General features: G+C 43.4%; 1 protein-coding gene across 3 annotated transcripts in view; it reads left to right on the forward strand.

Moving 5' to 3' along the window:
* The window catches only part of AUH (AU RNA binding methylglutaconyl-CoA hydratase), a 399,227-nt gene that overhangs the window by 19,798 nt on the left and 365,182 nt on the right, over positions 1 to 14,247 (forward strand). For all 3 annotated transcript variants that reach the window (XM_073632885.1, XM_073632878.1, XM_073632892.1), the window contains exons 2-3: positions 3,119 to 3,186; positions 10,361 to 10,448. In XM_073632885.1, the coding sequence (XP_073488986.1) occupies positions 3,119 to 3,186; positions 10,361 to 10,448 (156 nt within the window). The remainder of the gene's footprint in view (positions 1 to 3,118; positions 3,187 to 10,360; positions 10,449 to 14,247) is intronic.

Below are 14,247 nucleotides of genomic sequence, written 5' to 3' on the forward strand. Positions count from 1 at the left end.
TAAATATATGCAGCATGTCTGAACAATGCATTGGATGGTACTGCATATCACCATGTCGCCACACAGCAGCACAAAGCACAACACATCCAAGCTGTTATGTGGACATATGCATGAAATGTCGCTATATGACACTTTAAATGAAATAAAAAGAAAAGCATGTAGTGTGATGCGCTGAAAAGTGCATTGCGCCACTGCAACCACTGCAAGAGCTGACTTTGGCAGCTGCTTGCATGGTAAATCATCTTATGAGAACCTAACTTATGAGAAAGTGGTGTCAAATGGTAAGAGAGAAAGGAAGGAAGCACATGATATAAGTTTATGTACCCCTTTCACTAAATACTGAGAACAGGAGCAGCAAGGCTCGTTTGCAGAAATTCAATTTGCTTCTTACTAAGAAACAATGTTGTTTAAAAAAGGGAAACAAAAAGTCTTTCCTCCACAGAGGGTACAGCATAATTTCTTCTCTTACAAAACCAAAAGTACTAACAGTCTTAGGTGCACAAATCTCCAATCTTTACTTCCCCCCCACCTTTATTACACCATTTTTTTACCTGGCTTCCAAACCAGGTGCAAAATTGTAAAATATGTATCTCTTGCAGACTACATACAATGCTCACCCCAGGACTAGTCCATATGCCACCTATGACAGTTTGTCACAATATTAACAGGGGTCTTAATACATATTTTAAGATATTGATGTTTCATATGTATAGCTAGGAATCATCATTGGATAAGGTGATAATTTGTACTAAAGTTATATTTTAAGGGCAGCATTTCAGAGTCTGTATTTTCCATCTAGACTATTGCTTGGACCTAAAAGAAAGAAAGAGCCTGAAAATGTAAAAGCGACACTTCGGCGTCCCTGCCAATTGATTTCAATGGGCAGGGGCGCTTTAGGAGCAGTGTATACACTGCTCCTAAAGTGCCTCAAAGAAGCTGCTTGCAGGACTTTTTTTTACGTCCTGCTAGCCCAGCGCCCCAGTGTGAAAGCACTCTTGCACGCTGGAATTATAGATGAGGCTTTTTTCAGGTGCTTTACAGGTGCTATTTTTAGCGCTAAAATGCCTGAAAAACGCCTCCAGTGTGAAAGGGGTCTTAAAGCTTTAAACAAAGCACAGCAACAAAGTGTATGTTGATCGCACAGACACCATGAGGTTGATTTACTAAAACTGGAGAGTGCAAAATCTGGTGCAGCTGTGCATGGTAGCCAATCGGCTTCTAACTTCAGCCTGTTCAATAGCGCTTTGACAAAAACAAAAATGGAAGCTGATTGGTTTCTATGCAGAGCTGCATCAGATTTTTCACTCTCCAGTTTTAGTAATTCAACCCCCACGCAACAGCATAGTTCAATAATACAGCATTTCTACTTCAGCCACGAATTGTGTTCTCTTCTGTCTGTTAATATCCAAACCAGTAGCAGCCCGTCCATTAGCGGCTCCACCCCCTATATGCAGTGGATAAATTCATGCATAGCATGAATCTACCCATGGCTGCCCCCCTATTCATCTGTCCGGCCCCTTTCAGATCACCGGGCACATGAATTACAGCAGCCAGGGTTTTTTTTATTTTTGAAGGACCTGATTAGGCTTCAAAATAGCTTGGGCTCGGGTCGCAGAGCATGCATCCTGAGCCCACCCTGGTTTGTTACAACAGCGAATAAATATTTGCTGTTGCAACACTGATCCTCCTCCCAGCTAATCGGGAAGCGGGTGTGGTACCTATCACCTGATTGGCTGACAGTACAGGAGCTCCTATTGGACGCCTTGCAAGGAGGAGAGCAGAAACTCATAGAAACGCCATGCGAGGAAACAGAGCCGCTCCTGGGACACATCTCATTGCCTGACCCGCCACTAGGATGGGGTAAGTGCTGGGCAGACAGCGGGCAGGGCTGCTGGATGAGGTGGGGGGTTGGGGTGGGTGTGTGTTGCTGGATGAGTCTGCTGGCGGGGGTGGGGGGGGTTTGGTTGATTGTCGACCCCCCCCCCCAAAAAAACCCCCAGCATTTTAACACATTAAGAGTCCATAAACTAAGAAAATGAATTATTTTAGTACCAATAAAAATGTTATTGCGTATAGCATGCAACTGTGTAGGAAAAGGCCAGTTTTCCACTTTAATAAGAGCTTATAGTGCTGCTTGGTCTTGGTCTTATTTATGTGGAAAATCCTGTATGGTTTTGAAACTCTGGAGAAGCACATGAGAAGTCATGAAGGTGAGAGTATGAAGAGGTTTCTTCTGTGATGAAGAGGAAAAAATCGCAGAACAATTTAGAAATTAGTGCACAAATGTTCAGTAAACAGTTGGTGAGCGTACCTAAAATGTTTTTTATTTTTTGCATAGTTGACAACCATTGTATGGACTTGCAGAGAGAAATGCTTTTTGAGGAGCAAAAGGTGAGGTGGGTGAGTTGAGTAGGATACAGATGAGATTGGAAACGTGCCAGACTTTGGATTAGTGGGCCATAGAGAAGGGTCTTAATGTTGTCTAACCAGAAAATGATGCCAACATGCATTTGTATTTCAGTTGTCTGAAGAACGAGCTTACCACTAAACAACCAGCTTGAGTAGCTGGTATTGGGTAGTGGACAGTAATTTATTCCAGGAAAGGAAGCAGACTGAGATGATGGAGAAATCTGAAGTTTTGTTTTATGCAAATGAGGTTTAAAGCACACCACTATAAACAGTATGCAAACTAACCCCCAATGCACGGCATGCAACCTCTTGTGCCATAACCTTCCATTAGCAGTCTTATCTGCCTCTTTAAGCTATACTTCAGCCCCTATGAAGACCCTGTGCAAAAATCAACTCTTTTGACAGCTTAAGGCATCAAAGCACTTCCCTGTGTGAGAGCAGGAGATGAGTACATATGAGCCCTTTATCTGGATATACTGGATTTTTCAATGAAGCTGGAGCAAAGATCAGGTTGTGGGCAGGCACTGGAGGGCACCTACTATGCAGTGGGTCGGCGAGAGGTTTCGATTATATATTTATTTAAGAATTTTGTTTTAAGGAATCAAGATGATGTGAAAAATTAGACAGCTGTTAGTCGAGAAAATACAAGATATTTGATAACGTTTACCTCTGTTTAAGCCCACCTGAATGTTTGTTATTCCTCCACCAGGAATTGTTGTACTTGGAATAAATCGTCCACAGGCAAAAAATGCAATCAGTAAAGGTTTGCTCAAATCGGTAAGTTACAGTTATATTGTTTCTTTCCTATGTCAGAAATTGCTAATAATCATTTTTTTTGTAGGTGTAACTATTGCATAATTGGAAGGGCTGCGTAGAACATAACCAAGGCTTACACAATGCTGGAAACCATTCAATGAACATCAGCATAGCCATGATTGTGATTCTATCAGACAGGAGTGCTTCTCCTATGCATACCGTGACTCTGTGGAATTATGTTTCCCTGATCACCTCAATTATATTCCAACAGAACATGTTTTTGGGGTCCTGCAGTTTGTGTTTTTATAATAATTTCAACTATTGCTGTTTTTAAAATTTAAAACTGTATCATAGTTGCATAGTTAGTCCAGTTGAAAAAAGACACAAGTCCAACTAGTTCAACCAAAAAAAAAATAAAATAAAATACAATCCCATATACACAATCCTATACTCACAATTGATCCAGAGGACGGCGAAAACCCCAACAAAGCGTGATCCAATTTGTTATAGCAGGAGAAAAAATTCCTTCCTGATCCCCCCGAGAGGCAATTGAATTTTCCCTGGATCAACTTTACCTATAAATGTTAGTACCCAGTTATATTATTATATACATTTAGGAAAGAATCCAGGCCTTTTTTAAAGCAATCTACTGAGCTTGCCAGAACCACCTCTGGAGGAAGTCTATTCCACACTTTTACAGCTCTTACTGTGAAAAAACTTTTCCGTATTTGGAGATGAAATCTTTTTTTCCTCTGGATATAAAGAGTGCCCCCTTAAGTCCTCTGTGGTGACCTTAAAGTGAATAACTCAAACCAAGTTCACTATTTGGACCACTTATGTATTTGTACTCATTGATCATATCCCCCCTTAATCTCCTCTTCTCAAGAGGGAATTAATTCAGTTCCTCTAATCTTTCCTCATAGCTGAGCTCCTCCATGCCTCTTATCAGTCTGGTTGTCCTCTGCACTTTCTTCAATTCCTCCGATATCCTTTTTGAGAACTGGTGCCCAAAACTGAACTTCATATTCCAGATGAGTTCTTACTAATGATTTGTACAGGTGCAAAATGATATCTCTCTTTCTGGAGTCCATACCTCTCTTAATACAAAAAAGGACTTTGCTCGCTTTGGAAACCGCAACTTGGCATAGTTTATGATCTACCAAAACCCCCAGATCCTTCTCCACCATTGAGTCCCCCAATTGTACTCCCCCTAGTATGTATGACGCATGCATGTTCTTAGCCCCCAAGTGCATAACTTTACATTTATCAACATTAAGGCTACTTTCACACCGAGGCGTTTTTCAGGCGCTAAAGGGCTAAAAATAGCACCTGTAAAGCACCTGAAAAATGCCTCCCCTGCAGCCCTAGTGTTAGTGCTCGAGTGCTTTCACACTGGAGTGGTGTGCATGCAGGACAAATAAAAAAAAGTCCTGCAAGCAGCATCTTTGGGGAGTTGCGGGAGCGGTGAATACGCTGCTCCTACAACGCCCCTGCCATTAAAATCAGTGGCCAGCGCTGCCGAAGCGCCTGCAAGGAGCTTTGGCAGCGGCACTTTGCGGGCGCTTTTAACCCTTTTTCGGCCGCTAGCGGACGAAAAGTGCCGCTAAAACGACGGTAAAGCGCCGCTAAAATTAGCGGCGCTTTACCCCCGACGCCCCCCTGCCCCAGTGTGAAAGTGCCCTAAATCTCATTTGCCACTTAGTTGCCAAAGAAGTGCATTGAGGTTGGCTTGTAAATTGGGGACATCCTGTAAGGCTGTTAATCGACTGCATAGCTCAATGTCATCTGCAAAGACAGAAATTATACTTTTAATCCCAGACCCTATATCATTTATAAAGATATGAAAAAGTAAGGGTCCCAACACTAAACCTTGGAGTACACCACTGATAACCTTAGACCATTCAGAGTAAGAGTCATTAACCACTACTCTGTGAATCCTGTCTTTTAGCCAGTTTTCTATCCATTTACAAAATGATCTTTCCAAGCCTGTAGACTTTACCTTACACATGAGCCGTGTGTGGGGAACTGTGTAAAACGCTTTTGCAAAATCCAAGTATACCATGTCCACAGTCACCCCTTTGTCCAAGGTTTTACTTACCACCTCATAAAAAGAAATCAGGTTTGTTTGACATCTTCTGTCTTTCATAAATCCATGCTGTCCGTTGCTTAAAATATTTTTCCAGGAAACATATGCAGCCTTTAAACCCCTCCTCTTCCACCATGGTTCAGTTATTGTGTTTCCTCCGCCATGATGGAAGCGCATGCTGTAACCAGGCAGCTGCGCTCTCTCCAAGGTGGAGGGAGAAGGCTTACCCTAGTGTGTCTGCCTGGAGTGCAGTGACCATCCTAGCACCCCCCATTATGAGCGGGGGATGTTCCGGAGTCCCCAGCCTCTGCAAGTTCAGGGGTAGCAACAGGCAGCAGGAGGTATCAGCGTTGGAGTGCCCGGGGTCTGCAGGTATGGCTTAGGTGTCCGGGCGGTTCGCCGCTGCTGGTCTTCAATGGTGGTTCCGGGTCCTGGCTGGCAGGTGACGTCATGTCCGGTGATGTGGCTTTCTGTGGGGGTGTGGCGGCAAGTGGTTCCCGTCGCCTGGAACATAGAGGCCAAGGGGGCGGGTATATCTACCGGCGCTTCCGGTTCCGGCCCTCGCTGATGACGCAGAAACCGGGTAATTCAAAAACAGACGAGTTCTCTCAGTCCCCCTGCGCTCTCTGCTATGATGGATGAGAGACCGACAGCTACGGCGGAAACAGGCGCCCCAGGTACCGGTCAGGCCCAGGTAAGAGGGGTACAGCGGTGCCTTAATTATTCTCCATATGGGCTTATGTTTGGGCTTTTGGTGATGTTCCTCCCTGTAGGGGGCCTGTAGCTGCACGGTCAGAGGTAACCTCTCTCGGACCCTGCAGTTTGATCATGGTGGTTGCTGCTAAACTGGGGTTTCACACTGTTCAGGGCACCTCTCTTTTTTGCTGGTGGTGGTCTGTTTTGCTTTTTTTGCACTAAGGGCAGGAAGGGAGTCCAGGGACCTTTAGTGAGATGTCGTTATTCTTGTTCCAGGAAAAAGTTTTAGGGAAGTCTAAACATTCAAACCCACCAAGTCAGAGGAAATGCCCTTCCTGCAAGAACCCCCTCAGAGAGTCTTGGTAAAAGGCAATGTGCAGGTCCTGTATCAAGGACTTGGTCGAAGAGGAAACAAGCACTACAGGGACCTATTCTCTTCAGTACAAGAACTTACAAGCTCGCTGAGTTCAGTTAAGTCCTTGCTGGTTCAGAGCCCGGCAGGCCATGTCGAACCCCAGCAACAACCATCCAGCCCGAGAGCAGCCACCTCTAGACCAGTAGAGGTTGTGGACTCAGGGGATGAGTAGGCAAGTACTTTTCCCTCCCTCAAGGATTCAGACAAGGAGTAAGAAGACGATAGCCGAGCCGCTAGGTACAAACTGTCTTTGGAGGAAGTGGACGACCTGCCGAGAGCAGTTTACATTACCCTCGACATCCAGGAGGAGAAGGTGCAACTGTTGGTCCACGATAAAATGTACCAGGTTCTGGATGACACTAAACACCAAATGTTCCCAGTCCATAGAGTCATCTCGGATGCGGTTAGGAAAGAATGGAAGGACCCCGAGAAGGGCCCCTTCCTTTCCAAGATCCTTAGGAGAAGGTTTCCCTTCGAAGACAAGGACTCAGAGGTATGGAATAAGAAACCACGAGTGGATGCCACTTTCTCGCAAATTTCCAATTGCACAGACCTGACATTCGAGGATATGGGGGTGCTGAAGGATGCGATGGATAAAAGACTGGACTCCCTCCTTAAAAAAGCATGGGATTCCACATGGGCCAGCCTCAAAACCGCTATGGCTTCCACGGTTGTCACATGGAACCTAGAATGCTGGGTGGAAAAGCTGAAGAGCCACGTAGTGGTGGGGAAACCACAGAAAGATCTTTTGGATTCCTTCCCATTAATACTGAAGGCAGTAAAATACATGGCTGACGCATCGGCCAAGTCAATTAAGAGGTCAGCAAGGTCGTTAGTGCTGGTGAATTCAGCCAGACGTGCTGTCTGGCTAAAAGCTTGGTCTTGTGACACAGATTCCAAGTTTAAGTTATGAGGCCTACCTTTCTTGGGTGAGCTTCTTTTTGGTCCAGACCTGGAAACAATCTTGGACAGGACAGCCGACAAGAAAAAGGCTTTCCCTTCCAAAAAGAAACAACCAATTAAAAAGAATTTTAGTGCTGTCCCATAAGAATAGAGAAGACCACAAGAACCGCTGGGTCTCCCAAAGGGGTAAGGGAAGAGGAGGAGTTCTCTTCAGATCTCCCCCAGACCAGCCCCCAAAAACAAGTGACAATCTTACCCCCAGTAGGGGGAAGTTTGTCTGCCTTTCTCCTACAGTGGAACAGAACATCTATAAGCCTGTTTGTGAAAAACATAATCTCTCAGGGATACAGTCTGGAGTTTTCAACCCCCCCCCCCCAAGCAGGCTTTGGTACGGCTCTTCCAAGGGATCAAGACAAAGCTTCCTCAATGATGAACCTATTACAGGATCTGATTCAACAAGAAGGGTTTGTCCAGGTCCCGAAACATCAGGAAGGTCGAGGCTTCTATTCCCACATATTCCCGGTGAAAAAGCCCTCGGGGAAGTATCGGTTGATTCTGTACTTAAAGATCCTAAATGAATCAACTTGTTACAAACATTTCCGCATGGACACAATCAATTCAATAACAAAGTTATCGCTCCGCCGATCCCCGCTGAGCAGGAAGATGACAGGTGTCAGATGACATGTCAGAGCGCCGCTCTCCCCTATGGGGGATCGGATGATGACGGACCGTAGAGTCCGTCGTCACCCGATCCAATCCGAAAACGGATGGAAAAGTAGGGTTTTCCTCCTTTACACTTTTCGGATCGGAGCGGGTCGGATGTCAGCGGACATTCATCCGCTGACATCCGCCATTCCATAGGGATACATGTATGTCCGTTTTTCATCCGAAAATGGAAGGATGAAAAACGCACATACGGATCGTCCGTGTGAAAGAGCCCTTAGTCTTTTTTCCAACAAGAACTCGTCTATGTGGTCTTTTATTAAACTCTCCAGTATCTTCCCGACTATAGAAGGTAAACTAACAGGTCTATAGTTACTTGGCAAAGACTTTGATCCCTTTTTTAAAATATGGGAACCGCATTGGCCCTGCGCCAATCCAGTGGTACCATTCCAGTCATTAATGAGTCCCTAAATATTAGAAACAATGGCCTTGAAATGACAGGGCTCAATTCTTTTAGGGTCCATGGGTGGATGCCAGCTGGTCCAGGTGCTTTATCCACCTTTTTATTCTGTCTAAATATTTCTGGACCATATTACATTTTGAGCCATTGTGGATCAATTGGGGCTGTGTCACTACCACCCCCATTATGGACATGAGCTCCCCCATGCTCCTTTGTATACACAGAGCTGAAGAAAGTATTTAATACATTTTCTTTCTCTTTGTCCCCAGTCATCCACTCTAGATTATTTTGTAAAGTGCCTACATTTTAGCTTTGGCCGTGAGCCACATCGGTTTTATTTTTAGACTTTTAAACTTATTGCCCATGGGAATATAGTTTTCAGTGAGTTTGCATACAGTCTTTTTGAAGAATTCCCATCTCTGTTCTGTGTCCATTGATGCCAATATTCCCTCCCAGTCTAAATCCTGGAGAGCAGCCCTCATTCTTGGAAAATTTTCTCTCTTAAAATTAAGTGTTTTTTTATCTTACCCATATGTCTTTGTTGCTTGCAGCTAACATTAAATGAAATCATGTTATGGTCACTGCTACCGAGATGCTCTTTTATATGAATATTGGTAAAAAGCTCTGCGTGGTTTGTGATTACCATGTCCAGCAGAGCTTCATTCCTAGTCGGGGCCTCAATAATCTGGACCATAAAATTGTCTTGTAATAGGTTTATAAATGTTTGCCCTTTTAACTGTCCCAGCAGTGCCATTACTCCATAACCATGCATTTTAATGCATTGTAGTACTTTGTCACTTAAGCCGGGTTCAATTGAGTGCAGTGTGGTTTTTCTTTTTTCCGTTTTTATGTGCATTTTTTTATGTGCTGCATCTCTGATGCGCTTTCATAATACGGTCCAATAGAGTTTAATGGCAGCGTGAGTAAACCTCACATAAAAACGTGATGCAGAAAAAAACTGCACCGCACGGGTGTGAACTTGGCCTCAGAGTTAATTTTGCAGAATGCTTTAAACAACAACAAAAAAGGTGTCTGCACCGTTTCCTACCAGGTTTTTGTTTGTGATCTATGTGAGGAGATTTTACTTTTATTTCCTGCTTCTGTGAGGAAATGGTGGTTGCTATTGTCACTGGGCCAGGAAGGCATGTATAATATAAAAAAATAATATATAATATATAATCCATGGGCAGCAAAGTGGTGTAGTGGTTAGCACTTTCACCTAGCAGCAAAAAGGGTCGCTGGTTCGAATCTCGACCACGACACCATCTGCCTGGAATTTGCATGTTCTCCCTGTGCCTGCGTTGGTTTCTTCCGGGTACTCCGGTTTCCTCCCACACTCTAAAGACATGCTGATAGGTTAATCCTGGATCCTGTCTGAATTGGCCCCAGTATGTATGGATGTGAGTTAGGGACCTTAGAGTTTAAGCTCCTTGAGGGTAGGGACTGATGTGAATGTACAATGTATATGTAAAGCGCTGCGTAAATTGACGGCACTATACAAGTACCTAAAATAAATAAATTTTAAAAAAATTGATAGTGTTTGTTTTGTCTGTGTTCTAACAATATGTAAGAGGCATTCTAACCAGAAAAATCAGACTGCGACAGCACTGTATCAAGAGTCAAGACACTGTATCTCCAAAGTGTCAATTTTCTTGTTATTATCTTCTAGTTTTTAGAATAGAGGGATATTCTCATCTGATTCATGCATGTAACAAAATATGGAATATAATCTTCCCAACAGCATGGGAAAAAAACATGCCTTGGAAAACCTTATCAAGTGGCCTGTGCAATTAAATTGCTTTTCAATTAATTTGTTTGCTACCATATTGCACGGCCAACTGTTTCTAACATATGCACATTCAGTGTAGCAGTTTAAATGAATAGTACATGCATTTAGTAAATAACATTATTTAGTGCATTTTTTGACAAGTGGTATATTACTGTGTCAAGCTTCTGATTGTATGTTTTCCAGATGATGAAGACGGTTGATTCATTGAAGGGCAATAACAAGGTGAGGACTGTAATCTTACGGAGTGAAGTCCCTGGAGTGTTTTGTGCAGGTATGTAATGAAAAGGGAAACCATCCATTTTGTTAGGGTATGCATCTATTGTTAAATAAAGCAGTGCCACTACACACAGGTACTCAGGAGGAATCCACTATTCATTTCTTAAATCTGAGCCTCTCAAGCTGCTCTTCTGAGGTTGTGAAACACCTCCTGTTACCCCAGGTCACACCCTGCATCCCAACTCTCACCACTTGCCTAAGAAAGCAAGGTATATATTCTAATAATTGAGGAAGTCATATCATGCATACCAATTCATACATATTGCACAATTTAATCACTTAAGGACCGGAAGGATTTGCCACCTTAATGACCAGAGCACTTTTTACAATTTGGCACTGCCCTGCTTTAACTGGTAATTGCGCGGTCATGCAATGCTGTACCCAAACAAAATTTGCAACCTTTTTCTCCCACAAATAAAACTTTCTTTTGTGGTATTTTGATCATCTCTGGGATTTTTTTTTTTTGCGATTGTAAATGAAAAATATCGAAAATTGAGGAAAAAAAAATGATATTTTCTACTTTTTGTTATAAAAAAAATCCAATAAACTCAATTTTAGTCATACATTCAGGCCATTTTTCCCGAAACTTGTGCCAAAATCTAAAATATTCCAGGGTCTCAACATGCCTCTTAACAAATAGCTTGAAGTGCCTACTTTCCAAAATGGGGTAATTTGGGGGGGGGGGGTTGCGCTATCTTGACATCACGAAACGGTGATAGTGAGGTAGTGTAATCACCATTTTACACCCTGAATGCGGTGATTGTTTTTCAGGGTCCTGTATGCAATCCAATCACCGCATTCAGGCTTTCTAAGGGAAAATGGTGCGCCCAAACATGATATATATTTTTTAAAGCAAAGGCCCTATAGATTAAAATGGTGGGTGTTGCAATTTTTTTTTTTACACAGTATTTGCGCAGCGTTTTTTTAAACGCAATTTTTTGGGGAAAAAAAACACTTTTTTGAATTTTAATGCACTAAAACACACTATTTTGCCCAAATGTTTGGTAAAATATAAAATTTTATGGCGAGTACATAGATACCAAACGCAACATGCTTTAAAATTGCGCACAACCGCGCAGCGGCGACAAACTACATACATTTTTAAAAGCCTTTACAGGTTACCACTTTAGATTTACAGAGGAGGTCTACTGCTAGAATTACTGCTCTCGATCTGACATTCACAGTGATACCTCACATGCATGGTGCAATTGCTGTTTACATACGACACAAGACCAATGCCTTTGTTCGCCTTTGCGAGCGAGCACAGGGGGACAGGGGTGCTTTTTTTTTTTTTTTTTTTTTTTTTTTTTTTTTTTTTAATAATTCATTTTGGTTTTATTTTTACACTGTTCCTTTAATTTATTTAATTATTCATTTTTATTGTTATCCAGTGGCAGCTGGTGCTCAAACAAACTGAAAAATTCTGAAAAAAAAGCTCCATCAATTGCAGCCTCAAACGCAGCCACTGTGCCCATTAGTTGCCGCCACTGGGCCCATCAGTTGCCACCACTGTGCCCATCAAACTCTGCCACTTTGCCATATCAAACGCCAGCTCAGCGGGAGATCGCTCCATTGATCTCTGCTGAGCCAGCGGATGACGGGTCCATCTCTGCTCACTCGGGGAGGGACCTATCCGAGCCCTTGACACTTTTTTATAATTGATCACTTTTATTCCTATTACAAGGAATGTAAACATCCCTTGTAATAGCAATATGACATGTCAGGTGCTCTTAATAGTGAGATATGGGGTCAATAAGACCCCATATCTCACCACTAGGCTGGGAAGCCTGAAATAAAAAAAAAAAATAAAACTATCGCCGCTTCTCAGCCGAAGCGGCGCCGTTTTTTTGAATGGAGAGGCCGGGCGTGACGTCATAACATCGCGCCCGGCCTCCGACGATCATAGAGACTCCGGGGACCATCTGGTCCGCCGGAAATCTCTATGATCTACATCCGGCGCCGGCGGATCCACTCTCCGCCTCACCGATCGTAACGGTGAGTCGGAGCAAGCACCGGAGGGCGGCGGGAGGGGGGGGATGTCCCCTCTCGCCTCCCATAGGAACGATCAAGCGGTGGAACGGCCGCTATGATCATTCCTATGGTGTAGAGATTCGCCGGCTGAAACCGGCAATATCTGAATGATGTCTGTAACTACAGGCATCATTCAGATATACCTGCCCAAAGCCCAGGACGTCATATGACGTCCGTGGGGCTGGAAGTGGTTAAAAAGAAATTTTAGGCCTGAAGATTACACAAAACTCCCAAAAATGATATATTTTCTGAAAACGGACACCCTAGAGAATAAAATACTGGTAGTTCCAATTTTTTATGTCACATATTATTACCACAAAGGTCTAGGAAAAGCAACATTTTCAGTAAAAAACACACTAAAATGAATTTTAGGGCAAACAAACACAATAAACTACCCATATTTTTGGTAAAATATAAAAGATGAAATTGCACTGAGTAAATAGATGCCCAATATGTCAAACCTTAAATTTTGTGTGCGCCCGTGAAATGGCGAAAAACGTATATTATACTATATTTTCCATAGGCATAGCTTCAAAAGTCCCCTATAGGTATCAGACTAGTGTTACATAGGTCTTGTGCTAGAATTATTGCTCTCACTCTGGCGTGCGCGGTGATATGTAACATGTGTATCGCAATCTACCTAGGCGCCCCCCGATGCATGCATTTATGTTCATACATGAGTATAATTTTTGAAGGGGTATTTTATGTGCTTGGGTGTTAACTTTATTTTTTTGAAAATTTCTTTTTTTTTTTTTCATCACATAGGGGACAAAAAAGTCTAAAAGACCCTGCATGTCTCCTTGGCTCCACTGAATGTTTTGCAATGCACATCGCTAAGCTAGCCAGGGACACCGAGGGGCTGTCCCGGAAGTGATGTCATAGACGTTGCTTTCCGGGTCACAGCAAGAAGGGGAGGAGAGCTGACGTGTGTCCACTCTTCTCCTTACCCTCCACCCACCAGCACCCACCATGTAGGTCCTGGGTCCACAGATGGGCAGCCAGAGCCCGGAAAACATGGCTGGGCACGAGGGGGGCGCCGGTAACGTGTGTGTGTGTGTGAAACCTCCCACTGTCCGGTCCGTACAACGTACAGACTTGGCAGGGAAAGGGTTAAATGCGCTCTTCTCATTGGTGTTTAAAAATCTCCCTGCTCACTGAATGTTTGGTTGAGTTTCTGGCCAAACGCCCCTTCCATAGGGATGAATGGTAACGCATGTAGAATGAGTCTAAGACAAATGGTCATTTCTGGCCATGTCACATCACTAGTGCTAACCACAGACATGTTCTAGGTGGCAATTTTCTAGTTCTATTAGCATGCTGGCTTACTGTAGGTTTTGCTGAGACATGCTGGAAGAGATTTTTTGGCTGTTTTGTGAGGACCAGATGCTGGACAAACCTGGAGTATTGGACTTTAGATCCTGTTTTGTAGTATCCTATGTTGTTTGCTACTGTGCAGACACCTGCCATTATCTACAACCAAATTAACTCAGCATTCATGTAGTATTTGTAATAGAAAGTAGGGCAACAGGTGAAAACCCTTTATAGGGCAGGGTCCCAAAAGTTTCTGGGGTAGTTCATCTCTACAGAACTAAAGGAAAACTGTTGCCAAATGCCAACTGTAATGCCGCGTACACACGACCGGTTTTGCCGTCGGAATAAACTTCGAAGGTTTCTCCGACGGAATTCCATTCAAGCTGTCTTGCTTACACACAGTCAAACCAAAGTCCGACCTTCCAGAACGCGGTAACATACAGCACGACGGG

Source organism: Aquarana catesbeiana, linkage group LG01, assembly GCF_042186555.1.
Source record: "Aquarana catesbeiana isolate 2022-GZ linkage group LG01, ASM4218655v1, whole genome shotgun sequence".
NCBI classification, from domain to species: domain Eukaryota; kingdom Metazoa; phylum Chordata; class Amphibia; order Anura; family Ranidae; genus Aquarana; species Aquarana catesbeiana.